Here is a 27,264-nt window from a genome sequence, read left to right on the forward strand (position 1 = left end):
GGGGGAGTTAGAGTCAAGCGTTGAGAGCAGGTCGTCACGGGTGTTCAGAAGAGCAGTTTCTGTGCCTCTGGATGCTTTCAAGCCAGACTGATGGTCATGGAGACAACCAACAAATTCAGTGTGGAGGGTAAGTAGAGTGATAGCCAGCTTCTCCAGGAATTTTCCCAGGAAAGGGGTGAGGGAGATCGGGTGATAGTTTGCCAGAATAGACAGGTTGGCAGAGGGTTTTTTGAGTAGAGGGTGCACAAGAGACAACTGTCCCCTTCAGATGGACAAGATGGCCTTAGCTATCATTGATGAAAACAACAACTTTCGGTGGAGGGGGAGGGATGGTAGCAGTCCTCAAACCCAAGTGAGATAAGCACAAGCACAGCATTTCAGTCCTGCGCATCCATGAACGTGGTATCTATTTTTTGTTTGTTGTTAAGGGAACAAGTCTTTGCGCAATTCATGCCTCCCTTAAAAAGAAATTAGCCACCCACTAAACAATCTCACCCTTCTGCATACACATCTCAAACTCCAACTAAGCACAACCATACCTCTAATGCACAACAAACTGCACACACTTCACCACACTGCAACAACAAAATATACTACACATAGCCTCACACAACAGCACACCTAAGCTCAGCGAATGGTGCAAACCGAACTGAGGCTGCCAACAGCACATCACTGCTCTCTAGCATTTCTCCTGCTCAATCATACTAACCTTCCTACCCTCTTCCCTTTTCAGATCCGCCAGATCTCTTTGGGACTACTCTGGTGGTGATGGTGCGCGGTACAAATACCTTAAACGTTAACATTATAGAATTACAATAACACAGTCCAAGGGGGCATGGCCGGCAGTAGACTGATGCAGTAAGGATACCATGAGGCTGCAGCCACCACCCGTTAATATCCTGCTATTATCCTGGTTGCAGCGAAGGTTACCGGCTTGGAGGAGCAGACCCACCCAGCAAAAGGTGCAGTGCAGTGCACTGGAGACTATCCTACATTTGAAGTAGGACACAGTTCCCGCTGTGCAATTTTGACCAAAAAGAAAGGTGCGTGGAGGACTGGTGTCGCACCAAGATGACCGCCCAGGGGCACTAACCTGGCAGGGGCATCCTACGGTGGCAGAGTGCGAGGCTGCAGTGTCAAGAGCTGGTGTGCCGTGAGCCCTGCAGGAAAAGTGTGGTGAGACTGAAGTTCAGGCTGCAGGGGCTGAAACCCAGAGGGCCACCAGCCCGGCGCAAGCAGGAGTGAGTAGAAGACAGGCCGGAGCACCCGCACAGGCCGCAAATTACAGCGGGGGGCAAGCAGCCCCTGCCATCTGACACACAGAGGCAGCATCCTGGGGAGGTGCTGGCTCCTCCTCCCCGGCCCTAAGGCCCCAGACACCACGCTACAGTGGGGAGCTGAACTCCCAGCCTAGCGGGGGCCAGACACTGGCTCCGACAGTAGGGGCCGCATAGAAGCTGGATCGGGCCAGGGAGGCCTGGAGCAGCCAGCCTGAGCCCTTCCAGGCACCAGAGGACCACGAGGCTCCAGTCTACAAAAAGGAGTTGCCCCAGCTTCAGCACGGGGTGCACCCATCACAGCGGGGTCACACTGTCAGGAAGGAGGTAAGGCAGGAGGGGGGCAACCCCAGACACCTGGGGCACTGAGGGTCCCTGAGAACCTCCCAACAGAGGTGAGCCCCGGATACCATGCAGCAGCAGGGAGTCGAATTTCCAGCCTAGCGGGGGCGCGAACACAAGCCCCCACAGCAAGAAACCACATGGAAGCCAGAGCAGGCCTGGAAGCTCTGGCGAAGCCGACCTGGGCCCTCCCGGATACAGGAACTGTGAAGCTCCGGTGAACATAAGTGAGCCAGTCCAATGGCAGAACAGGGTGCACTCATCACAGCGGGATCACACCGGCAAGAAGGAGGTGGGGTGGGATAGCATCCCCAGCCATACGTGGTGCTGACAGCCCCTGAAACTCTCCCAACAGAGGTGAGCAGGTGGAAGGCTGACAAGACCAGGACAGTGGGAATGAGAGGGAAGGCCGGGAAGCTGGTGGACTGTAAACACAGAGACATTACCTTGAGCAGTAAGAGAGAATGAGGACAGCCCAAATACATTGTGGAGGCGAGGTGCTGGGGAGTCCCCACCCTGAAGGTTGTGGGAACGGGTGCCAGTGCCTGGTAAAAGGCAGAGCACAGTGTGAGGGGGGAACTGGTGACCCCATGGCAGGCAGTGTAAAAGGCCTGAGAGTGTATACAGGCAATTGCAGAGGCCATGCCAACTCAGCCGCTCTGAGGAACCAGGTGTGGGGACACAAGCATGAGGCAGGCACAGAGCAACCTACTATGCAAACCTCTACAGACACTCTGAGTGGACCTGAGGGGGACAGACATTTACAACGCTACCAAGACTGGCCTGAATCAACCGCTAGACCCACACCCCTCTGGAAGGAGGTGCAGAGGAGACCTTAGCGAGGGGAGAGGCGGCAGCCCAGACCAACGCCCCTGCAAGTCAGGTGAGCGAGCGAACCATGATGGGAGGGAAAAGCAGGCAGCTGGATAAGCACACAACCCCAATTCAGCAACTGCAGCCCGAAGGGGGTTCACATCCTCCCCACCCCCACAGCAAGAGGCACAAACTATGTCCTTGGAGGGGAAAATCACTGACGTCCTACAGGCAGTACAGAACTCCAGGATTGACTTGGAATTCAAGATAGAACGAAACTATAGGGGAAGAACCTGATCAGAGCAGACATGCAAACATTGACAAGAGGCAAAAAGCAACAGAACTGCGGGATACAGCTACAGGTGTGGAGGTACAGACCCTCAAGAAGCAAGTGGCTACACTCCTGCAGACGACAAAGGTCCTGGAGGCCTTGGCAGAGGATGCCAAAAGCAACTTGAGGAGAAATAACATTAGGAAAGTGGGCCTCCCCGAAACTGCTAAAGGGGACTCCATGGAACTCTTTCTAGAAAAATGTTGCTGGGAACAGCTAGGTGGGAAGGGCCTCTCGCAGTGGGTCGCAGTGGAGCTACTCATAGAGACCCAGCACAAAAGCCAGACCTAGGCCAGTTGTGGCCAGGATATTCAACTACTGAGTCCACGATGGTCTCCTGCAAGCGGCCATAAGGCAGGGCCTGATAAGATTCTCTAACTGATCTGTGAAGGTATTCCTTGATTATACAAGGCTGGTCTAACATAAGAGACAGAGCTTTGAGGAAGTGAGGAGGGTCCTTTCGGATAGCGAAATCCGCTACAGGATGTTGTATGCCGCAAGACTTAAAATTATTAAAGGGGACCGACACTGGTTTTGTAACTCACCAGAGGAGGCATGGGAATGGTGGGAAGCAGAGGGCTACTGGTCTACGAGTACACACCCGGAAAGGTGAGACAGGAACCTGGGCCAGCATGCAAGCATGAAGCCACCAGAGACAGGAGAGAGTTAGGCCATGGGTGGCCAGGATGCAGGAGGCAGAGTCACAGTAGCAGAGGACGGATCCCTCCAACTGCGTGGGAAGGATGGACAGCAGGAGGAGGACTCTCTCAGAGTCCAAAGTGACACTGCCCCACTGACAGAGAAGACCACACGGGCACCAGACCCTTAAAGCCACAGTGGGAACAAGCCCAGAGGATGGTGAACTGCTACAACACAAATTGGGCTGCTGGGGGTAAAGGGGGAGCCTGCTATCATGGGCAGTCTACCCTAATTTTGGACATACCTTAGCAACGCACCACCTTATGACTTGGGGGTGTGCACACACCCCAGCCCCCAGCATGGAGTCTGCCCCATTGGGGAGACAGGCCAATGCGGAGTGCCTCTATTGCTGGAGGTTTGTGAGTTGATCTGGTTCCTTAATGAAGTTTTTGGGGATGTTCAGAGGGAGGTTGGTGGGAAGGAGGGAAAGAGGGGAGGGGTCCAGCTTGGGGAGCCAGCCAAGGGGCGAGTAAGGTTATGCGGTATGCTGCAGAGGGAAGAGGAATACGGTGCATAACCAATACCATGGGTACCTTGACGATTCTCACCTGGAATGTGAGGGGATTGGGGTGGCCAGGCAAGCTCAGGGAAGTAATGGGGTGTTTGAAGAGATGGGGGGGTGCAGGTTGCGATGCTCCAGAAGACACACCTCAAAAGGGCAGAACTGGAGAAGGTGAAGGCTAGCTGGGGGTGTGAGGTTTATGGCACGACCTACTCCACTTACTATAAAGGAGCTTTGATCTGGATAGCGAGGGGGGCTCCCTTTCAGGTAACCAAGATTCAGCATGAGGAGTATGGCAGGACTCTTATTCTGCTGGGGCTATTGGATGGGAGGGAAATGTGTCTAACAAACCCATATGCACCCAATACTAATAACGATACCTATTTTAGTTGGCATGATGGGGGCATAGACAAAGGGGGAAAATAGGATGAGGGGATTTTAACTGTGTACTTCAAACCCACCTAGATAGGTTGGACCCCAAGGAATGTAACAAACCGATGGCCTCCAGATCCATGGGAGGCACGCTATCGGATCTTGACATGGTTGACCTTTGGCACGAGATGTGAGGAGATGAGAGATGCTAATCCTTCTTTTCCCTCCCATATGGCACATACTCGTGGCTCGATTATATATTTATGGGGAGGGGGCAGTACACCCATTTCAAAGAAGTTGGATATATGGGAAGGACGATCTCGGACCTTGCCCCCTTAAAGGCCACAATGGTATGGGAGAGGAGGAGCGGGGCATTCCCCACCTGGCAGCTACAAGCCGAAGCATTGACAGATGTGGCATGCGTGGACAAGCTCAGGCACGCCATAGAGGAATACTTTGATGTCAACGTAGGCTCAGTCGATGACTGCGGGGTGGTATGGAAGGAGTTCAAGGTTGTGATGAGGGGAAAATGCATAGCCACCATGCATAGGGTTCATTCAGCTTTACTGTCCTCCTTTAAAGACTTGGAGGACCACATCAGAGTACTCGAGGGAGAGATGGCAAAGAAGTCACTTTGCAGAGCGGAGCCCCTCTGGTGGATGGTATGTAGCCGACAGGCGCAAGAGCGGTTGGGCAGGCATGATTACGCACACCACCTGATGAGAATTCATGGGGAGGGAGACAAGGCGGGCTGGCTTTTGGCCTGGCTCCGCTGGCGGGACCGTCACCCAAGCTTAACTCCCAGGTGGAAAAGGAGGATGGGGCCCAGGCCACGACACAGGAAGATATTAGCGCAGTGTCCCAGAGATATTATGAACAACTCTGGTAAGGGGCACGGGCATAACCGAGACATGGAGGAGATGCTAGACCAAGCCTCCCTTCCGCATCTGAATGAGGAAGCAATTGCCACACTACAAGAATCCTTAACAGAATATGAAATTAGAGGGGCAATAGAATTGCTGGGAAGCAGGAACACACCTGGGGGCGACAGCCTCCCAGGCACATTTTACAAGATGTATGTGGACCTACTTGTCCCTCGTCTCTGGCAACTCTGAGTTGTCCTTCCAGAAAGGGAGCTTCCCATTTTCAATGCAGGAAGCCATCATTATCGTATTGCTCAAACCAGGGGCTGCCAGCACTATACAAGTATACATAACATAACAGGGAGGGACCGCACTGCAGCGGCTCATACCAGCCCATATCATTGTTAAACATAGACAATAAAATACTGGGTGTTAAAATGGATTTCTGAACTCTGACCTGGCGGGCAGAGGTTCAGAAGGCCAGCCTAGTTTCTCGGAACAGGGTAACCTTCTGGACAAGCCAGACCAATCAAGGTAGCATTGGCGGCGGCCAATACTAGGTCTCAGGAGGGGTGAGGGTGATCAAAAGTCCACAATGAGTACACACAGTAAATGACACCACAAATTACTCTCAGTAAGGTGTATATATCAAAAATACCTATACATTTATTATAGGTTAAGTCAAACACAAGATGAAACCACAGTAATTATTAACAATGTAACACAACCAAATACTAGGGAGCATATATACAGTAACTAGTCTCCTAAAGTTATATTAAACAAGTAGAGATATGCAACCTGTAACAGAAGAGGGTCAGACAGTACAAATACACTTTAGGCAGTTCTTCAGCAACTCAAACCCTAACTAATAGGCAGTCCAATCCATACGAAGTGAGGAGCCTTGTGCACAAAAGTACTTTCAGCACGGCAGCACTCGATCGTGCGTTAATGTACAAAACAGGTCTTTTCAAGGGGCTGTAGTGACTCAGGAAGGTGGGTGAGGTGATGAATAAGAATAAAGTACCATTATTCAAGAAGGACCTCCACAAGAGGGCAGAGCGATTTCCAGGAATCAGGGATAGGATGGTAGCATAGGCTACCCTAACAAAGGACAGTGGCCCTGTATGAAATTGTCTATCTAGATTTGTGAAATTGTTCATGTGAAATCATTGAAAAAACATTTTTTTTTTTATTTAATTGGAAATCATATATTATGTAATATGGGTAGACACCAGATGAAGTTTTAACACATTTCTGAGTAGTTAAATAAATATTTGATTTAAAAATGTATTTAATTAATTACTTTGACTAATCCACACAAATTGATTGTCTACACAATACCAATTGGGTGTGCAGGGGACGAGAGAGTGCCACAGGTTTGTGGACATCTGTTGTCTTATATTCATTAGTGCAACCTACTGTCAGTGTTGGTTTTCTCCCCGGCACACCACTACCTTTCCAGAAATAACTTAATCTTCAGATTACTATAGATGTGCTCTAGGCCCATTAGAACATGGGGTAGAAATACAACCAGGAATCTCAAAAGGCTCCAGCACCTTATAGAAAAGGTACAGGGGTCAGCAGAGGAAATGGTGGTGGTCTCCCTGGACGCGGTCAAGGCCTTTGACTCCATCAACTGGGAGGGGCTTTTCCGATTCCTGTAGAGAAATGGGATGGGGACAAATATGTTGAAATGGATCTGGTTGTTATACCACGATACCATGGCACGAGTTAAGACAGGAAGGGTGGTTTCGCATAGCTGGCAACTGGAGAGGGGGAACGCTGCAAGGCTGCCCCTCTGTCACCCATCTTATTTGCCTCCAGCTTATGGCACAGATCTTCCAGGTGCAGTTTCATGATGCAGGAATCAGGGTAGGTGGTCAGAAATACCTCATCTCCATATACGCTGATGATGTCTTGTTCTACGTGCAGAACCACAGCCTGGTGCATATCCCTTACATAATGGAGGTGTTGCAGAATATGGAGTTTTTCACAGGTTTACGGGTGAACGTAGAGAAATCACTAGTGTTCCCACAAGGCTCTCCAGAGGGGAATGCGATGCAGCAGTTACCGTCGGTTGGGTTGCGATGGGAGTACAAATCCTTCTGCTATCGGGGTATCCAGATTCATCATTCCATGGCAGAAACCTTTCAGTATAATGTCAGCAGGGCGCTCACGTGGATAGATGACAGGATTACATTCTGGAACATATTACCTCTGTCCCTAATGGACAAAAAAGCAATCTGCAAGATGCTGATACTCCCAGGTTTGTTCTACCCGTTTGCAAATATCCTGCACATGGCCAGGGCCCCATTCTTTCCGATAATAGAAGGTAAAATGCCTGACATATTGTGGGGAGGGAAACGGCATAAGGCGTCGCAGGCTACACTATGCAGAAGATATCAGGAAGAGGGGCTGGCCCTCCCAGACTTTGCACTATAACATCTGACGGCCCAACTACAGCACGTTACCAGATGGAAGAGGGGAGGAGGAGGAGGAGGGCTGGAAAAGCAGAGGGTTCCTGTCTGAGTGCGGTAGTGAGACAGGCATGGAAAAGGGCTTGTGCTAAACTATAGCTAGGAGATGGCTGCAGCTCCGAGATACCTTTGAGGTCCGATTTCAAGGATGGGCGGGATAGTACCGGGTAAGGGAGATGCAAAAGTCACATAGGAAGGATGACGGGTGCTAGGCAACTCCTTCGAGGCAGGGACGCTAATGCCATTTAAGACGTGGGCTGAGAAGTTTCAGATGCCCAGGGGGCAGTTCTTAAATTACGCCAGGTTAACCAAGGCGCTTGCAGGCAAATTGGACACAATGCCAGATGAGCCACCAACCACTCTGATTCTGCACTCCCTTCTTACCATAGGAGACCACAGACGGGCAGTATCGAGCCTGTAGAAGGCTTTGCAGGATTGTAGGCCCCTACCCCAGCTTAAGGTATAAGGTAAGGGGGATAGGGACTTGGAGATAACTTTTGAGCAGGCAGAGTGGGAGAAAATGTGCACACACCCTAGCAAGGTATCCAGGAACATGCCTTTTAAGTTAATCCAATTTAGCTTCCTGCACAGAGTCTATCTTACTCCTCGAAAACTGCATATGATGCGTCCAGATATCCCACACCATTGTCCCAGATGCAAACAAGACTCAGCTGGCTACTGGCACATGGTATGGGCATGCTCAGTAATACAGGTCTATTGGAGGGAATTATTGGCTTAGTGGAGGGTAGCTAGAATGTACCCCCAAGATGTGCCTACTGGGGGTGGTACCCCGGGGGAAACGGGGATCCCAGAAAAAAAGATGGTCGCCTTTTTACTGCTATTGGCAAAACGTAGGCTGACAATAGCCTGGAAAAATGCGCAGTGGCCCGAATTGGCACAATGACTGGCTGATGCGCGGCAGTGAGAAGCTGCAGAGCAGCGGATAATGCAAGATATGGGGAGGGGAGATGGGGGTGAGGACATGGGACTTGCTTGGGGCATGCTTTTGAATGATTTACACACCTCCCTGATGATCTGCCCCCTTGAAACACGGTCGAACCAATACACCGTGGAGGGTGTGGGGGGACTGTGCAATTCGCTGTCCGGCATGATGGGTGGCAGTCAGGAAGACAATGGATGGGCATGAGCCAGGAAGAGGCCTACAGACAGCTGGCAAGGGTTGGTTTGGACGGGGCTGAGAGGGGAGGAGGATTGGGAAGAGGTGATTACGGTAATTGTTTTTCTTCCGTGTAAGGTTTTTGGCTGCCAATCACAAGCCCGAATGAAATGGACAGGTTCAAGCCAAGGGGGAAGACCGAGCTGGGCTGGACTGGAGTGAGTGGGGGTGGGGGGGATGGGAGAGGGCTGTTTTTGTTATGTGCATGGAGAAAAATCAATAATGAGATTTAACAAAAAAATATATAAAACAGTCCATTCGTTTGTTTACATTGAAAAACGTCATTCTCGTATGCAATGTAATTACATATTTATACTTTTTTGCACAGGATCCAGCAGTAGGAAAAAAAGGAGAAAAAAGAAAATGCCAGTAAAAAATAAGATCAAGAACCAGGAAACCGCATCCAATATGCCGAACAGTGACCTATCTTCAACATTTGGTGAGGAGGTTGTGGGGGGTTAAATACCTACCTTTTCTACTGCAACAACCTAAAGGACGAAGTAAAAAATAATTGGCTAGCTGTTGCAATTTTAGGCATTCATACTAATCATCTCTTTTTTTAATTGTTTTGTGAAATTGTTATTGTCTATATTAGCTATATGTTTTTGCTATATATATTTTAACTATTTCTTGACATACATATTTATGTTTCATATTAAGTAACATACACCGCTGTTTTCAACATGCTTAACACTGTAGGCACAATTTACAACAAGATACATCAATGTCTTTATGAGGCTTACACACCTGTTTTAGAGTGCGATCCTTCCTAATTCATGCCTATAACGACATGGTGTTCCTTTTCACATATCCGGGTGCCTGTGAAGAGCCTGCGTCTGACCTTCCCTTGGTTTGTCTCTCCCCTTTCCCCTGGGCAGTGGGGCTTGCAGGTGTGGCATTAATCCGGCGGCTCAAATGTCCAATGTGAAGGGAGGAATTGGCATTGTGTCAGTGGGCTCGAACTACTAGACCCCCTTGGTTAGCATCAGGACAGAATTCATTAAGATTATCTTGTACAGAAGCCTCCACAACTCTCAGGAACTTTTGAGAAAACCTCAAGTCTATCACGCATCCATAACACGATTTTAATGTGTACCACTACAGCATGTTACTAGTATTTCCTGTCACAAACGTTTGCCAGCCAATAATGGACAGCCTTCTTTCCTCTCTAGATCAAATTTAATTTGATCAAAACATCCTATAACTTTACATGCATCAGGGCAATCATTGTCCTAGAGCCCACTGGTGCATAGGCCTGCCTTTATCAACGTACGTCTGCTTTGATTTGCCTCTTTCCTTTCCCCGTTTCCCTCTCACTTTTGCCTGCTACCTTTCCATCCCATGGGCCACGCTCTGACTGTTACCCTGAGCAGTGTCACAATTCGCCTATGCTCAGTCAAGGCTTGGGGCTTTAATTCCAGTTTGGTGGTGATGTGCAGCGTATAAAATACAAGTAAAATAGCATAGCACCGAATGAAGATGTTCACATATTGCAGGGTCTGTAACAAGTTCAGTTATGTGATGTGTCACAACTGGGATGGATTTGGCTCATGCAGAAACAGATGCAAACCCCTTCCTTCCCAACAGGCCTTCTAGCCCCCGGGTCAATGGCACAGTTGGGAGCCCCACTGACCAGAGGAAAGGGGGAGACAAACCAAGGAAGGGTCAGAAGCAGGCTCTTCATAGGAACCCTGGTATGTCAACAGGAATGCCATTACACTATACGTTAGGAAGGCCATCAATCGAGAATGCGCACTAGAGGACTTGCCTTGTAGAGAGATTACAGCTGTGTTGCTCTGCCAACACCAACTTACACCCCTACATGGCCCCTGTAGTCAAAGTACAGTGGCAGTGGCAGAGGAATTCCCTGGAGGACCACAGAAAAACTGCTTGTGGAACACCGAGATGAGCAAATGGGAGTACAGACACTCCAGACAAAAGCAAACAGTAAGATGTCAAGTTGGCTAAGGCAAACGAGTACAGAGCGTGCAAGTTAAAGAGTGGTTGCACTGAAAATAGGCGAGCACTCAATACACACTTCACAAGAGCAGCAGTGCAGCTGAGGTAGCAGGATACGGGAAGGTCTCAGGGGTGGTTGAAGTGTGAATGCAGGGAGGGGAACAATGCTAGCAGAGGGAAACTGAAAGCATGGAACCCAGAGGAGGCAGAAAGTAAGCCGAGCCCGGGAAGGGAGTGAGGGGCGGGAGAGCTAGATCATCAAGCGGAGAGACAAAAAGAAGAACAGTGCAGAAGCAGAACAAAAGTCCAACCCAGAAGAGCGATGGAGCGTGGCCAGAACCACCAACCAAATCCAAAAAAACAAATGAAGAAATAGCAAGGGGCTGCAATGGGACCATCAACTGATCCATTGGTCAGTGTTGTTAAGGAACTCTGTAAAGCCAGACCTGGCTATGTATAGTCCTGTCCAATCCTGAAACTGGCTAGTCCTTTGTATATGTTCTTTTCTCTAAGTCTGATTTGGTGAGCATCTTGGAATGGTGATTGCCGTAGCCAAACAAGTTGTTTTGAACCCAATAGAGCCTTAATGTCCTCCTACCCAATTTCCTTGTGGGCCAAATGTTCCAACCATTCGTAATCATTTTCCCTTCAAGCTCTCCCACTGCCTTTGGATTCTGACATGATGTTACTGTGGGAAAAAAAAGAGTTTATCACTGATAGCCTGCTTGGCTGCTTGGCTCTGGGCGGACTCGCCCACAATTGAATTTCTTAATCTACAAACACGCAACTAGCCCATATTTATTTTTGACAGAACAGTTACTCAAAAGTTGCTGGTTCATTGAATGTAATAGGCGAGATGGAACATAATGGCAACATTTTCCTTTTAGATACAGTGGACCCGATGGGGGGCACTGTTAAGCCCAGCTAAAATGCCCGCAAGCCTGTGAGCTCCTGGGCACTCCTATAAATCTGGAAGAAATCCTGACACTTTCCAACCTGGACCGCAGCACTGGCTAGTGCATCGACCATCCTGGCTCTTTCTAACCAGGTACCGCAGCACTAGCTGGTGCATCGACTGTGAGACCACCCTGGGCACGGTTGTGCGGAAAAATTGTGTTCCCTGCTCGTAAACTGAAGACATGAGGCATGGCGGAAAAAAGCCAGCCTGATCCGAGACTACAGCATGGGAAGACGTATGCAAACAACTGGCGGCTGGGAAGCCTTCCTGGAGGAAAGTGGACTTGAAGCCACCCGAACTGCAGTCCTGTTTTGTATAGCGAGCCGTCGGCTCTCATGGCCGCTGCTTGCCTGGGACCTGCTGGTGGTGAGGCATGCTGCTGTGTCCCAGAGGACCGGAGAAAGTGTTTGCTGACACCGTCTGGGGAGACAAGGTTTGGGCATGGGTGGGGGGGACACAGATATTTCTCTTTGTACTCTTCTTATTCCAGGGGGGTCTGCATATTGGTACGCTGCTCTGTGGGTTTCCACCTGACAAAGGCGATTAAAGACCAGGAGGGTCGGACATTGCTGGTGACTGGGATGCTACATTGTCGGGCGGTTAGCTTACTTAACTACTACGGCCCTAATCAGGACACAGTGGATACTCTAGAGTGGGTGGCCAGGCAGTTTCGCCAATACTCCATCGGGGCAATAATATGGTCGGGGGACTTCAATGCGGTGATGGAGCCAGAACTGGATAGAACTGGGAGTGCTTTACGACCACCCATGAGTTCGACAAGTAAGTTGCTGGACCTGTGCTGGGCTTGGGATTTGATTGATATCTGGAGGGCCAAGCATGGGACAGAGAAGGGCTATACATTTCACTCCAAGGTTCTCCAGGCAGCGTCCAAGTTGGATTACTATGTGATACTATGTGAAGTTGTCGGGGTGTGTGTCTGAGGTCACAATACTGGCACGAACGTTGTCAGATCATGCGCCAATGCTGCTCGTCCTGCAGATTCCAGGGAGATTGGGGGGGTGGGTCGACCTGGAGATTCAAGAGTGAAGGTTTGACTGATGGGGTTTTTCAGGATGGTATTGGGAATGTTATTGCTAAATTCTTTGAGGAGAATGTGGGCTCTGTTGTGTCTAGCTCCACATTGTGGAAGGCTTTTAAATGCGTGGTGCGTGGGGAGTGTATTTCGAAGCAAGCTGGGGTCTTGAAGCAGATATGGAGGGAGCTGGAGGGAGCTGGAGGAGAGTGAGGCGGCATTCAATGCTTTCAGGCTGGCAGGGAAGCTATGACGAGCCGGATGTGCAGAGGGAGATCAAGGAGAAGGTGAACAAATTCAGAGAGGCAGCCCAGAGGGAAGTGAAATTTCTATCAAGGAGGGTGGTGGTCAGGCAACATGGGGAGGGCCAGCTGCCCACAGGTTTCTTGCGAGGGCAGCTAAGGCTGTTGGGCCGGTAACTCAAATTATGTCTGTTAAAACGGGGAGGGGGAGAGACAGTACGTGGATGGGGAGATTATGCAGGAATTCAGTTTGTTCTTTACAAGGCTATACTCCTCGCAAGCTTGGGCTTCACAATCTGAAATTAACAGATGTGTGGATGAGGTGGACCTTTATTGGTGTGCTGATAAGGAGAGGGAGTGGCTATGCCAGCCTGTTGCGGAACAGGACGTTTTGGAAGCGATTAAGGTGCTCTCATCCGGAAAAGCCCCGGGTCCTGAAGACTTTACAGCTGAGCTTTATAAACACGTTGCTCTAAAGTTAGCTCTGTATCTCATGCAGGTGTACCAGCAGACCATAGAGAGTGGCGAGCTAACGACGTCTATGAGGGAAGCAATGGTGACTATTCTGTTGAAGGGAAGGAAAGAGGCGGATAGATGTTCTTCCTACCGACCGATTTCACTTATTTATTTGGATTACAAAATCTTTGCCAAACTGCTGTCAACGAGGTTAGCACCTCTAATGCATAAATGTGTTAAATCGAACGGATCAGGATTCTTTTTTCGGGGCGCTCCACCTCCCAAGGCTTGCGGCGAATGTTCGGTCTTCTAGCTTCGGTCTGACAGGAAGACGATGTTGTAGCAGCATTATTGGATGCTGAAGAAGCGTTCAGTTAAATGGCCCTTTCTCTTCATGGTGCTGCATAGAATGGGGATGGGGGAGCAGTTTATTTACATGTTTTCGTAGCTTTACACCCGGCCTGTTGCGCACATCAGGGTGAATGGTCAACTCACGTCAGTTATTCCACTAGAGAGGGGTACAAGGCAGGGGGTTCCTCTTTTACCCCTGTGGTTTGCCCTGGTGACTGAGCCACTTGCTGAGCTGATTAGGGATGGACACATCCACTGCGGGATACAGGTCTATATTCACTGTGTAATAGTATCCCTGTAGGCAGATGACATGGTGATTTACATTAAAAAAATCTGCAGGTTAACCTACGGCCGGTTATATGCAGGAAGTGGGGGCTATTTAGGACTGAAGATTAATGTGACTAAGTCGGTGCTCTTCCCTCTCACTGATGGCACTGTGCAGTTTAATGACGGTTTTGGTTTTCAATGGCTATGGTATTGTGAGAAACCTGAGGGTATTCTCCCAAGTGGACCCCACGAATCCCTTATTCCGGTGGCCAGGGAAGGGATGTCGCTCTCAGATCCCAACCCTGGGGGTGGACGAGCGAGGGAGAATCACCTGGGTAGGGGAACCCGGGGTTATGCTCAGAGGAATACCCAAGCTGAGAAGCGGTATAACAACGGGGAAGAAGGTGAGGAGGACGAAGTACCTGAAGCTTTTATAGGCTATTCCCACTCATCATCCCTTCCACCCAATGAATCTCCCTTACCAAAAGGAAAGTCCAACAGCCCCTCCACATTTGCCAAACCTATTAGGAAAAGGAGAAGACAGGTAAAAACAAGAAAGAACACCTCGGGAGTACAAGTGGGGAAATTAAGATGCGTTCCTTCACCACAACATAACTGTCCTCTTTATACTGACATGGATTTGTATGATTTTCCTGTGATTTCTATACCACACTACCCCATCATCCCTGTTTTCACTATAGAAATGTACCAGTGTTCAATCATTTTGCAATCCCACCTTCTAACAGATTTAATTTTTACTCTGAGCCAGGAAACTACCTTTCCCAAAATCCACACTACTTAAACCCAAACCCAGTTGCATTGGAAAACTGCATCTCCCATAATCCCTATTTCCCTGTTGACCCCCCAAGTACTCCCCTTTCACCAACACACCTATTCTTTTTCTGACAGCAAGTTATATAGATTTTCAAAAAATCCGGGAAAACACTACCACTCCCACAATCCTTACAATCCCACTGTTATGGTAAGGAAAGGAAGGACAGACCCTGGAGCTTTACCTTTTGTGACTTGCCATGGCTCTTCCCCACTAACAAGAATCAGACAAGTCAGTCTAACCAGGCCCAGAACCCACACCTGCAGATTGTTAACTCTCCCCACCTGTAAAAAAAGGCAGAGCTCAGAGGCACACTCGAGGCAAAGGGGAGCAGAGCAGCAGGAGATAATTCTCCTTGGAGCAGTGGCGACCCTGGAGGCAGAGCAGGACAGGCCAGCTGCTGAAAGAAAGTCTGTGGCGATATCCACTGCAAAGCAAAGGTCGCAGCAAAAATTAAAGGAAACTCCTTCGTAACGCACATGGCTAAATCGGTGCCTCATTCGGGTGGAAACGAGCGAATTGGAAGGAGAACAAGCAGCGCCATGTTGGAAGCCCAGACTTAAAAAAGGAACGGAGTTGATGAAGTGTATCCTGAACTACCGGTGAGTGAACTGTGATGCGAGAGGCCGGCTAGTGCTAAGGAGTAGAAGATACAGTAGCGTTTGAAGGCTGTGCATGTGCCATTGGAAACCGCAAGAGAAAACCTGAAACATTGTTACCAATTGTGAACCCGACTGATGAATTAGAAACTACAACCAAGAGGCCTTAGGAGAGGCTTGCGTAAGATGTCCAAGTGGTCCTACGAGGGTGAAGCCAAACCCCTCGTACAGTCGAAACTCTTGCTGAACTGTGAGGGAAATTGTGAGGGCGATCGTGGAAGTAAGGGGAAGGGAACCCCAACGTTTGTGAACTGTGAACCCGACTGAGGGAAGCGAAGTAGCGATTGTGAAAGTAAGGGGAAGGGAACCCCAAAGTTTGTGAACTGTGAACCCGACTGAGGGAAGCAAAGTGAACTGTGTTATTGAGAAGGCAAGCGTGCACCTGACTGAGGGATGCCATTGTTATAGAAATTGAGCTATTGATTTACAAGGTTTGAGCCTGGCTGAGGGGAACACATGGAACTGTGAATCGAACTATGTTTGCTAAAGGAGCTTTGGGGTACGAGCCAAAGCTGGAGAAACTTGAAACACTGGGAAGCTGGGTCGAAGTGTTTGCCTGCTTAAGTGTGCCCCACTGCCAACGAGCTCTGCCTGCCCCTGTGCCATTAAAGGAATGGTTGGTCCAAAATATTTTATTGGCCAAAAAGATGGGCACTAATAAAACAAATATACTGGCACTTTTCCCTATGTAAAATTTTGAGCAATTGAAGCTCAAAATTTACAAAAGCAAGCACATGGGGGCATCCATTTTGTGAAATGGATGCCCGCCTGTTCTCGCTTTTGCTTTTGCGGCACTAATGAAGGAAAAGCCAGCCAGCTGTAGTAAACAAAAGCTACCACTGGGTGGCTTTTCCTTCATTGGTGCCGGGACTGGAAGGATGAAGACCGGAGACTACAGGCAGAAAAGCTGTAGCTGCATCTCGGTAAGTGCTATTTTTTTTTTTTAAAGCACTAGCTGCAGTTTTTTTTCTAAGTTTTCCGGGCTGGAGGAGCCCGTAAAACGTAGAAATAAAACCGCAGCTTTAAAAACGTATTTATGTTTGCGGTAGCCTTTGAAGCTACCGCAAACATAAATACAATGTGATTGTGTTTGAAAACGCTGCAGGTTTTCTTTCTAAGTTTCTCAGGCTCCTCCAAGCCGGAGGAGCCTGAGAAACTTAGAAAGAAAAACAGCAGCATTAATGAAACACAACCGCATTGTGTTTCTGCCTGCCGTGGCTATCACTTTGGGTCTCCGGTGCTCACCCATGGGAGCACCGGAGACCCAAAGTGAAAGCCACGGCAGGCAGAAACACAACGTGGGTGTGTTTTCATGCCGCAGTGTTTCTGCCTGCAGCTGCTTTCCCATTTGGGACTCTCGGGCTCCCCACGGGGAGCCCGAGAACCCCAAATGAAAAATCATCTGCAAGCAGAAACACAACGCGGTTGTGTTTCCATGCTGGAGTGTTTCTGCCTGCAGCCGCTTTCCCATTTTGGGCTCTCAGACTCCCCAAATGGGAAAGCGGCTGCAGTCAGAAACACAGCGCGGTTGTTTTCAGAAATTCTGCAGTGTTTTTGCCTGCCTTGGCTTTCCCCGTGGGGAGCCCGAGAGCCCCAAATGGGAAAGCCAAGGCAGGCAGAAACACAACGCGGTCGTGTTTCCATGCCGTGGTGTTTCTGCTTACAGCAGCTTTCCCATTTGGGGCTCTCGGGCTCTCTGTGGGGAGTCCGAGAGCCCCAAATGGGAAAGCAGCTGCAGGCAGAAATCTTTCTAAGTTTCTCAGGCTCCTCTGGCTCGGAGGCGCCTTAGAAACTTAGAAAGAAAAACCAATGAAGGAAAAGCCACTCAGTGGTAGCTTTTGTTTACTACAGCTGGCTTTTCCTTCATTAGTGCCGCAAAAGCATGTGCTTGCTTTTGTAAATTTTGAGCTTCAATTGCTCAAAATTTTACATAGGGACTTAAAAAAAAAAGTACCAGTACATTTGTTTTATTATTGCCCATCTTTTTGGCCAATAACATTTTTTGGTCGAACCATTCCATTAGCGCAGGGAAGGGAGTTACAATTACCACGTCCAGTTATCCTGACACTTCTTTTGAGACACACTGTTTCTTTTGCATTTCCCATTGAAAACCTGAACACTATTTTCTTGGAGAACACTACCCTGTTGTGTTAAAAGCTTACATATCCCTTGTCACGTTTGTATTAGATTGAGGACAAGAAATAGGTTTAATAGTCTAGGCCTTTCTGATTTGACTAAACTGCCTAAGACTGTCTTTTCTTTATTATTTGATGGTCGAGACTACTCCCATCTTAGCAGTAGGGCAAGATAGGAGTTCTCCAACCCCTTTGAAACTATTGAATAAACACCCTTAAATTTGTACCACTTGTGTTGTATTCTTACACCTGATAACCATGCCATCCTCACAGTATACACCCGGTATCTGGGGATAGACATAGCATCTTCCTCAGACATTTTGTATTAGCTTAACTATGTCAAGGTACTGGAGCACGCACGGACGTTAGTGAATATGTGGATGGGGTTGCCTCTCAGTCTTTATGGACGAATCTCAATGGTAAAGATGATCTTGTTGCCTCTGTTCCTTTACGTGTTTTTCAATGTACCCTTAGCAGTGCCTAAGTCATATTTTCGGAAGGTACAGTCAATGTATCTCTGTTTCTGTGGGCGGGCAACCAAGTGCACATCTCTTGGCAGAAATTAAGCACGCCGTTGGACAGGTGGGGCCTGGTACTGCCAGATTTTGAGGTGTATTACGAAACGGCTCGGGCAGGATTCTTGTTGGAGATGGTGCAGCTACGAGGCATGTGGAGACAGAAAGGGCTCTGGCAGCACCATCCCTGTTACAAGCAGTGATACTGACTGCCCCTGCTAGGATATCTCTGACCGAGAATAGGGTGGCGTTGACCTGCAGGTCCTGGCCTTGCATTGAAAAGAAAGGGAAGGGAGATGGCCTTTATTCTCCAAAACTACCTGATTACCGATATCCCGGCCTTGCCACTGGCCAGCGAGTTGGAGTTTACACGATGTGTGAAACGACTGGGTATCTCTTGCTTTCTTGACCGCATCCCGAAATGACAGTTTCTAACGGTTGAGGGGTTTTGCAGCAGAGGGGCTGTTACTCCTTTAACCCTGTATCTATATTTTAGGTTGAAGTCCTCTCTGAAAGGCCTGTTCCCCACCTTCCCGCAGGAACCAGTGGTAGCCCCTATATTGGATGCAATGATGGGGAGGACGGATGTTCGTAGGATTGTGTCTGATCTTTCTAGTAAAATCCAGGATGTTGAGGGGAATGGGGTGGCTACATCTTCAGGGAAATGGAGGACCTCCCTGGGCGGAGTTCGAGGGGGGTTGTGCCTGACGAGGTATGGGAATACTGCTGTGCGCAAACGAGGAAAGTGGCTCTTAACAGCAGGTTCAAGTTGATCCACTTTAAATTCCTGCATCAATTTTACTATGCCGCAGCGTTGCTGCCTACATTCTTTCTGGATACCCCGGACAAGTGTGTTTGCTGTCCAAGCACACCAGCAGATTTCTTACATGTGGTATAGAGTTGTCCACCAGTGATGAGTTTTTGGGAGGGGGTGTATGAGACGCTGAGTGCTCTTATAGGAGAGAGGGTGGAGCCTTATGCAGTAGTGGCCTTATTGGCGAACAACCGGCAGATCATAAGCCGGGTGAGGAAGCTGGTTGGACTATTGCTACTGGCGGCTAAGAGGTGAGTGGGGTAGGCCACGTCACACTATAGTGGAACAGTGGAAAGCGGACATTCTCTATTGTAACGAGATGGAAATGGAATATGGAAGGATGGTGCATTCTAGTGCTTGTCCCAAGGATATTTGGGGTCCTTATAAGCAATACCTTACTATGCAAGCCCAGACAGTAGCGGTGTATACAGGAGGTGGGATGCCCTTAGAGGTCGCTGCTCATGGTTTATGATGTTTTGAGTGTGACATTATGGTTGAATTCTATATCCAGATGGGTGGGAGGTGAGAAGGGGGAACATTTATTTGTTAATGGAATATATTGTTGTAATGAAGAAGACTCAATATATGTATCCTACCTGGTGTAAGCATGTACTGAAGTATCGAGAGGGCAAGGGGTTGATCCACTGAACCACTGTAGTGTTGTGTTTACACTTTTCCTTGTAACGATAAACTGAAGTTAAAAAAAGAAAAGTACAGCAGGCCCTGTCAAAAGAAACCCATATGCACGCTGCATGTGCCTTAAATTGAACTGAACACACTTTACAAGTGACAACCAGTGCAGTTGACGGTAACATTTTGGTCTGTATGGTTACCTTGGTTTGTTTCTATTAAAACATGCATTACAGATCACATACCACATAGTGTAGGATCAGGGTTAGTGTATGGTAACTTGGCACTACAAGTGGAGGGTTGGGGGCCCTGGGTGCTATCCCAGATATGGTACAGTGGTGATAGTTGAGAGGGGGAATCCCTTCTAAAGAATACAGCTTTTAAATTTTTACTGAACAACATCATGTTTTCTGTTCCAGAACTAGGGAGATGGAACCCTTATTTAGGACTTATGTATCTGGGCAGTGGAAATATTAGTGGCCCCATAGCATATTTTGCTTGGGATCTGCATGTTTAGTGTTCCACCCCTGTTCCAACATGCAGGATGCAGATGACGAAAATGCCTGGGCTTACATGTCACAAATAACATAGGGCAACTTGGCAGCTATGGTAAGTGGTTTTTCCCCAAAAGACTTGATTTCCTGATAGTGAAAGCAACATTTAAGGACCGATTGTTGTTTATCACAATTATATTTGATCAGTGCCACACTGTATTTGTGATTTTCAGAAATAGGTCTTTCCACAATTAGTGAATATTGAGGTTTGTACGAAATTGTGTTGGATGTACATATTTCTTGAGTGGCCTGAAATAATTTCCAAGCTACCACTCCTTGAGCGTGTAATTGTTGACCACTTGCAGGCACTTTAATATCAGTGCCACTCGACTTTGATAATATATGTCTAGTGTTCCATGGGAGAGGTTAGTACCTGATCCAGCTGCCTGCCATTGAAAGCACTGCAAGCAGTGACAGTCTAATTTTATTCTATTTTACAGATTTGTATCGGAAAGCAATGCTGACCTTGAAAATGAGGCAACAACAGAAGAGGCCACCCAGTGATGTCAGTCCATGATGAAATAATTCCAAAAAGGACATCCAGCATTTAATCTTAAGGATCTGCTCAGTGATCCTGTTCCATGTAACGTGGTCAAGCACCATAGTGGCACAAACCCCAGGAATATCCCTGAGTGGGTCAGCAAACAAACAACTTGCAGTATTGTGTGTTTATTTAGAATACATCATGAGTATACAGAGTATCAGTGAAATGATTTTCAGATGAATTGTCAAAGTAGGTAGCAAATCATTGTACCTTGAGGTGGACTGTATGGCCATCTACCATTTTAGAATTGCACACTGGATCTCTGCTTCTAAAGGGGAAACAATAGGATTCCTTAGTGGTTGTGGAGTGTCCCACTTCTCTGCTTTCGGTGACACTGTTACAATGGATGGGAACAATGGAAACTCGTAGTGTTACCAAGTGATCATGTCAAAATAGTCTCTTTTATGTAGCTCCGACTTTTTATCCATATGCATAGACTTGTGTCTTTATATGTTTTGCCATGATTGTGTGTGCTCTAATAGTCCCTCCGCAGAGCGAGCTGTGTTAAAAAAAAAAGAAGAAAATAAGCCCTGTATGGATAAAGGTGATTCCAATGACACAAGACCAAACTATCGAGGAAAATATGCTTTCAATTATTCTTTGACTTGCAACAGCCAATGGCAGAGAGATCTACTATTTTCAATTACCTAGAAATGAAACCAAAGAGCATATTCAATCCATCCATAAACAATCCGGCTTCGGAACTCTTCGTGACTAAAATGATTAATGACCCAACATTGATTAGGTTTTTTAGCCGGAAACAACCAAATATCAACAAACATATTATAAAAATGACTACAACAATTGGCTGAAGATAAAACCATTAAAATCAAACAAGCGGATAAAGGGAGAGCAATCGTGATTATGAACACAAACTTTTATCCCTCAAGCTGTCTAGAACTACTGGGAGATGACAGCACATACCTGCGTCTTGAAGGAGACCCCACTGAAGAAATACAGACAATTATCGACTCGACCCTAGAAAAGGCACATGGAGAAGAATGGATCTCAGACAAAACAAAGGAATACCTAACTAATACTTTTTCCGATTATGTCTTTGTTTTATGGCTTACCTAAAGTACATTCAATTCTGAGACACCCATCCTTGAGACCCATTGTGGCAGTAGCAGACAGCATGTTTGATTCAATAGCTAAATATCTAGAAAAACGACTTCAACTCATTGTTCAAAAATCTTCTACATCTAAGAGATGTAACATACTTCCTTCCAAAAATGGAAAACTTAACAGACTTACCACAGATTCTAACTTTGTTTACACTGGATGCACAATGTCTGTACACATCCATTCCACATGACGAAAACCTGGAGACCCTAGAATGGCCCCTACTCAATGTAGAATACTCCAAACTGATAAGATGTTCACACTGGAACTCACTAAAATCATACTGTATAATAACTATTTCCTTTTGGCAAAGAGCATAATTTACAAATCTCTGGTACATCAATGGGTTCGGCAATGGCCCCAGTTTATGCAAACTTGTTTATGTACGCATTTGAAACCAAACATGTCATGGAACATGTAACATGGTCCAACAAACTCCTAACATGGAAAAGATTAATCGACAATCATTTAAATACATGTCATCCTAGAATTAGAGATAGGCAAGCCACAGATCCACTTCTTAGATGTCATAATTTCTTATGACAACAACAAATTGGAAGCCGCACTTTACCGCAAACCCACAGACATGAATAATACATTACAGTATGAACGATAATCTGCCAATGAGCCAAAACCTAAGGATACGAAGAATCGTCTCAAATGACAACATACTTACAGAAACGACACAAGATGTCTCAGAGAGATTTAAAACAAGAGGATACCCAGAGGAAGTATTGAATAAAGCCATCACAAGATATACATCCCTAATTGGGGACACACGACTAGGACCAAAGATATGTGCAGATGCACCAAGATTAATTCATATCATGACATTTTACAGACAGAATGCTCAAATGACGCAGCTGATGAAGAAGAATTGGAAAATTACGAAATTGGATCCACAATTGAACAAACTCTTCCCTGAACCCTCTATGTGGCCTACACAAGGTGGGGGGGACTTTAGGGATAGCTTGGTGAAGGCCGAAAGACCAACTAAATCCAGACAACCATTCCTAGGTAAACCAAATCTAGGAACTTTCTTGTGCCTGCACTGCGGGCATTGTAACAATATCTCAAAAAGAGTACATAAGCCACCCGAACACAGGCAAGAAGATCACACTCAAACACTACGCTACATGTGACTCAAAGAACATAATTTATGTTCTCATCTGCCCTTGTGGAAAATAATATGTGGGCCAGACCTCACGAAGAATGAAGGAAAGATTGAATGAACATAAATCCAATATTCAAAAAATAATCAAAAGTCTTCTGTAACGAGACATTTCACATTAATGAGGCACACTGTCTTACAACTCAAATTCGTGATTCTAGAACAAATAAAAAATCTGCCACAAGGTGGTGATATATATACATTAATGTTAAAACGAGAGTTGTTTTGGATATTTTGGAACTAGACACTGTGAATCCGAAGGGAATGAACGAAGAATTCACGATTGCCCCCTTCTTAAAACACCAGCTCTGACAGAGATAACCACAAATAAAGACAATAGACCATCATGACAAATATTGGATATTATTCATTGAATGCTGACAAAAGATTGAATATGATACATATAATAAAGAAATAGGGACCAGAAGTATTGACAACCACTGAACCTCCATTTAAATGCTTAAAATTCAGAGCCAAGTAAGGATTTTCAATTCTGGTAAACTTTATATGTAGCACCAAAAATCGTGGGTCAGAACATGTTTTTTGAGAATGACAGAATGAGCGATCCAATGTCAGATTTGTATTAGAGAAGATCATATGTAAAGAAGAATTGTATATCAACACCATCCAAAGAAAATATGTCTTTAAGAATGTGAATGTGGAGTACAAACTATTAATACACTCATGCAAGTGAATGTCATGTAGATTATTCGAATATGATACTACATAATACTGTTGATACCTCGACAGGCCTCTTTTTACAGTGAACAATTCAAGAAAGTGTACACCAGGACCCTCCTTTCAAAATGTTTTACTTAATAGGATTCAAACCCGAGGGAGATCTATGATATATTTTTTTAAAAAATTATTTAACAAATGTATTTGGTTTATTAAACGTTTACAGAAGAATCAACGTATAACAATTTCCATTGAAAAAGAGAAAGAAAATATATAGCAGTTATTACCATTAAAATACTTATTAACATTTACAAATTCACTTAATGCTCTTGTTAATATTGATATTAGTATAATGACATTCTTCATATTTCTTTCAAATAGCATTTAGTTAATCCTTAGCCGAAATATAAGTACACAAATAAGATTAAAAAAACAAATAGATCTTATTACGCCCTTTCATAGATTGGATTTACCCCCAACAACATCCCGACTTTCTCAAACTTGGCATATTTGATGGAGCAAACTTACAGAATTCAATCGAGTTTACATTCATTTTTTATGACGGACAAAACTCTCAACTTCAGGGACATGGAATCGCCATGTAACATGAATAACCAGACCAAATCTCTTATAACTTGTTGTGTATTGGTGACAAACGAACCAAAATATTGCAGTCTCATGGTCGTCATTAACACTAGGCACACCAATAATAGATGGAATAGGAATTCTGTTATGTTATGTTACTTGGCATTTATATAGCGCTTTATATATCATTGGTATGACCTCAAAGTGCTGGTAGGTTGAACACCCTCGGGAACCGTAGTTCAGGTCAGTAGAGAGAGATGGAGTCATAAAGTGCATGGGTGCACCGGGTATGTATGCAGCTGGTGTAATTGTCGGATGGTAGCTGCTTCCTAGTGATAGGTGGTGCTGCGGATATCAGTTGGATGTGTGCAGTCTGGTGGGTGGACACCCAGATTGGGTTCTGGCTGCGTTAGGCCTGAAGAACGCTTATGTGAGCAGCGAGGCTAGAATGTGCTCGACTAGTTGCGTTTTATTAGAGTGATGAGGTGTTCATGGGGTCGTATTCGTATCTGAACAGCTAGGCCGAATTATCAGGGGTATAGCTGTGTTCTAGTTGAATGATCGTGTATAGTAGAGAGTGAGCGTAGTGGTGTGGTATGGTGGTTATCTGTAAAGCGCCCGAGACCAGGCACATGAAACAGGATGGTGGGGACATAGCAACATACAGATATATAGGGACAGGGGTGGATACAGGTATATATGGGGATAAGATATATAGCATATATTGGTTGGTTACAGATGTATAGCAACAACACTGGGAATAGGGTGCAGAGTGATACAACTCATTCCATTCTGCCCAATTCATTTCATCCACTCCGTCCATTTCTTTGCTTCGTTTACTCAATCTATTCCGTCCATGTTATCTATGTCATCTATTCTACCTATTCTGTTCACCTTATTCATTCCATTCATTCTATCTATTCGATCTATTCTACTAATTCTGTCTATTCCGTCCACTTTGTCCATTCATCAATTCCATTTACGTTAGCCATTCCATCCACACTAGCCGTTCTATCTGTTCCATCCATCTATTACCTATTCCTTCACTCCTATCCGGTTCATCCATTCACTCCAGTTCGTCTATTCTATCCAGTTCATCCATTCTATCCGGTTTGCCCATTCTATCCAGTTTACCCATTCTATCCAAATTATGCATTCTGTCCAATTCATCAAATCTATCTATTCCAGTTCATCTGTTCTATCCATTCCGTCTACACCATCTGTTCCACCTGTTCTGTCAATTCTATCCACTCCATTCCGTCTATCCGTTCCATCAGTTCCATCTGCTCAGTCTGCTTTAACCGGTTCCGTCCACTCTGTCCAGTTCCGTCCACTCTGTCCAGTTCCGTCCACTCTGTCCAGTTCCGTCCACTCTGTCTGGTTCCATCCACTCTGTCCAGTTCCATCTACTCTGTCCAGTTCCATCTACTCTGTCCAGTTCCATCTATTCCATCCAGTTCCATTTACTTTATCAAAGATACTATCCAGTTTCATCAAGGTCATCCAATTCCATCCACTCCATCCATGTGGCCAGTCAATCTTCTCCATATGTTTCATTCATTTTTTCTTTTTTTTTTTTATTGAAAAATTGATTTAGTTGACATTCAACTTTTTCAATTACAGATATATCATCTTTAAACTTACACATATAATCATTTCAATGTACATACTGGTTTGCCTTGATAAATAAGAATAATTTCAACATTAATATTAACATCCTAAAATCAGATTCATCACTCTTAACATATCATTAGGCAGAGAAATAGTTATTACACTCGTCCTCTCAAGGTCTGGAGTGGATCAAATAGAGCAAACTATCAAACAATGTAACAGTAAAAAGGAATGATAAGTTTTAAAATCGAATAGTACAAACACTCATAAAAGATTAATTGATAATTAAGTGACCATTAAAATTTGTTCTCCATCCTTTTTAGAATCTAATGTTCATATCATAGGCAAATAATACAATAGAATCCACCAATGGTACTTGGGATATCCGTCACAGCTTGGATCAAAAACATTGAAATGTCTAAATTTACATAAAACAACTTCAAGGAGCTAGTGAGTTTTAAAAGAAAATTGACAGTAGAGATAATTAAAGCATCTCTCGAAGCATTAAAGACCTCATTCCACATTTGAGCTTTAGTTAGCATAAGTCTGTCTTTAAAATGCTTAAAAATGATTTTTCCTCAGTTCAACCAACCCTTCACATTCGGTGATTAGATCGGCAGTAGGGATGTAACGGTATAACGGTATACCGTTAAAGATACCGTGAACCACTTAATTGAACAATAACAACCGTCACATTGTTTATACCGTTATACCGTTCATACCGTTAAGTGTGATTTTTCAATCTAATTTGGAAAGGCTGCAGTAAGCAAGTGCTGCGCAGTCTTGGTCTTGCACTGTTGGATGTGCCGTCTGCCAAGTAGTTTCAGTTAGAGCAGTTTTTAATGCCATTCCATAAACCACACGTGCCCGACACAAAATCAATATGTTAGCAATAGGAAGAATAGATACAGTGCCAAGGAAAAGGGTTTACTTTGGGGTGGCGGCTTTTGGGTTTATATATTTATAATGGCTAATGTTCTCTAAACATATGGCAATGGGGGATTTCCCTGGTTCGATCATTGTATTTACATATAATAAGTCACACTGCGAAATTCACTCATCTGTCGGTATTCCCTGCTGCCGTACCAAAACTAAAGGCTGTAACGTGTTGTGTGAACGTGCGAGTGCGCGTGTGTGTACAAGCTTATACTACCATCATCCTCCATTGATCTGTGGCATGCAGGTTATCAAGACGGCAACATGTTCATTTTCACCTGTAGCCAGTGGGGGATCAAAACGCCTAAATGACCACAAAAAAAGCTATTCAGTTTGCTTTGCCAGTTGCAGCAGCCCCC

General features: G+C 45.9%; 1 protein-coding gene across 2 annotated transcripts in view; it reads left to right on the plus strand.

Annotated features, from left to right (window-relative positions):
* ARL13A (ARF like GTPase 13A) overlaps positions 1 to 24,092 on the plus strand; it is an 890,733-nt gene extending 866,641 nt beyond the window's left edge. For both annotated transcript variants that reach the window (XM_069613008.1, XM_069613007.1), the window contains 2 exons: positions 9,182 to 9,292; positions 20,699 to 24,092. In XM_069613008.1, coding sequence (XP_069469109.1) covers positions 9,182 to 9,292; positions 20,699 to 20,775 — 188 coding nt within the window. In that variant the 3' untranslated portion in view covers positions 20,776 to 24,092. The remainder of the gene's footprint in view (positions 1 to 9,181; positions 9,293 to 20,698) is intronic.
* Positions 24,093 to 27,264: the final 3,172 nt, after the last annotated feature.

The sequence above is a fragment of the Ambystoma mexicanum genome, chromosome 5p (assembly GCF_040938575.1).
Source record: "Ambystoma mexicanum isolate Mex_15411 chromosome 5p, UKY_AmexF1_1, whole genome shotgun sequence".
NCBI lineage: Eukaryota > Metazoa > Chordata > Amphibia > Caudata > Ambystomatidae > Ambystoma > Ambystoma mexicanum.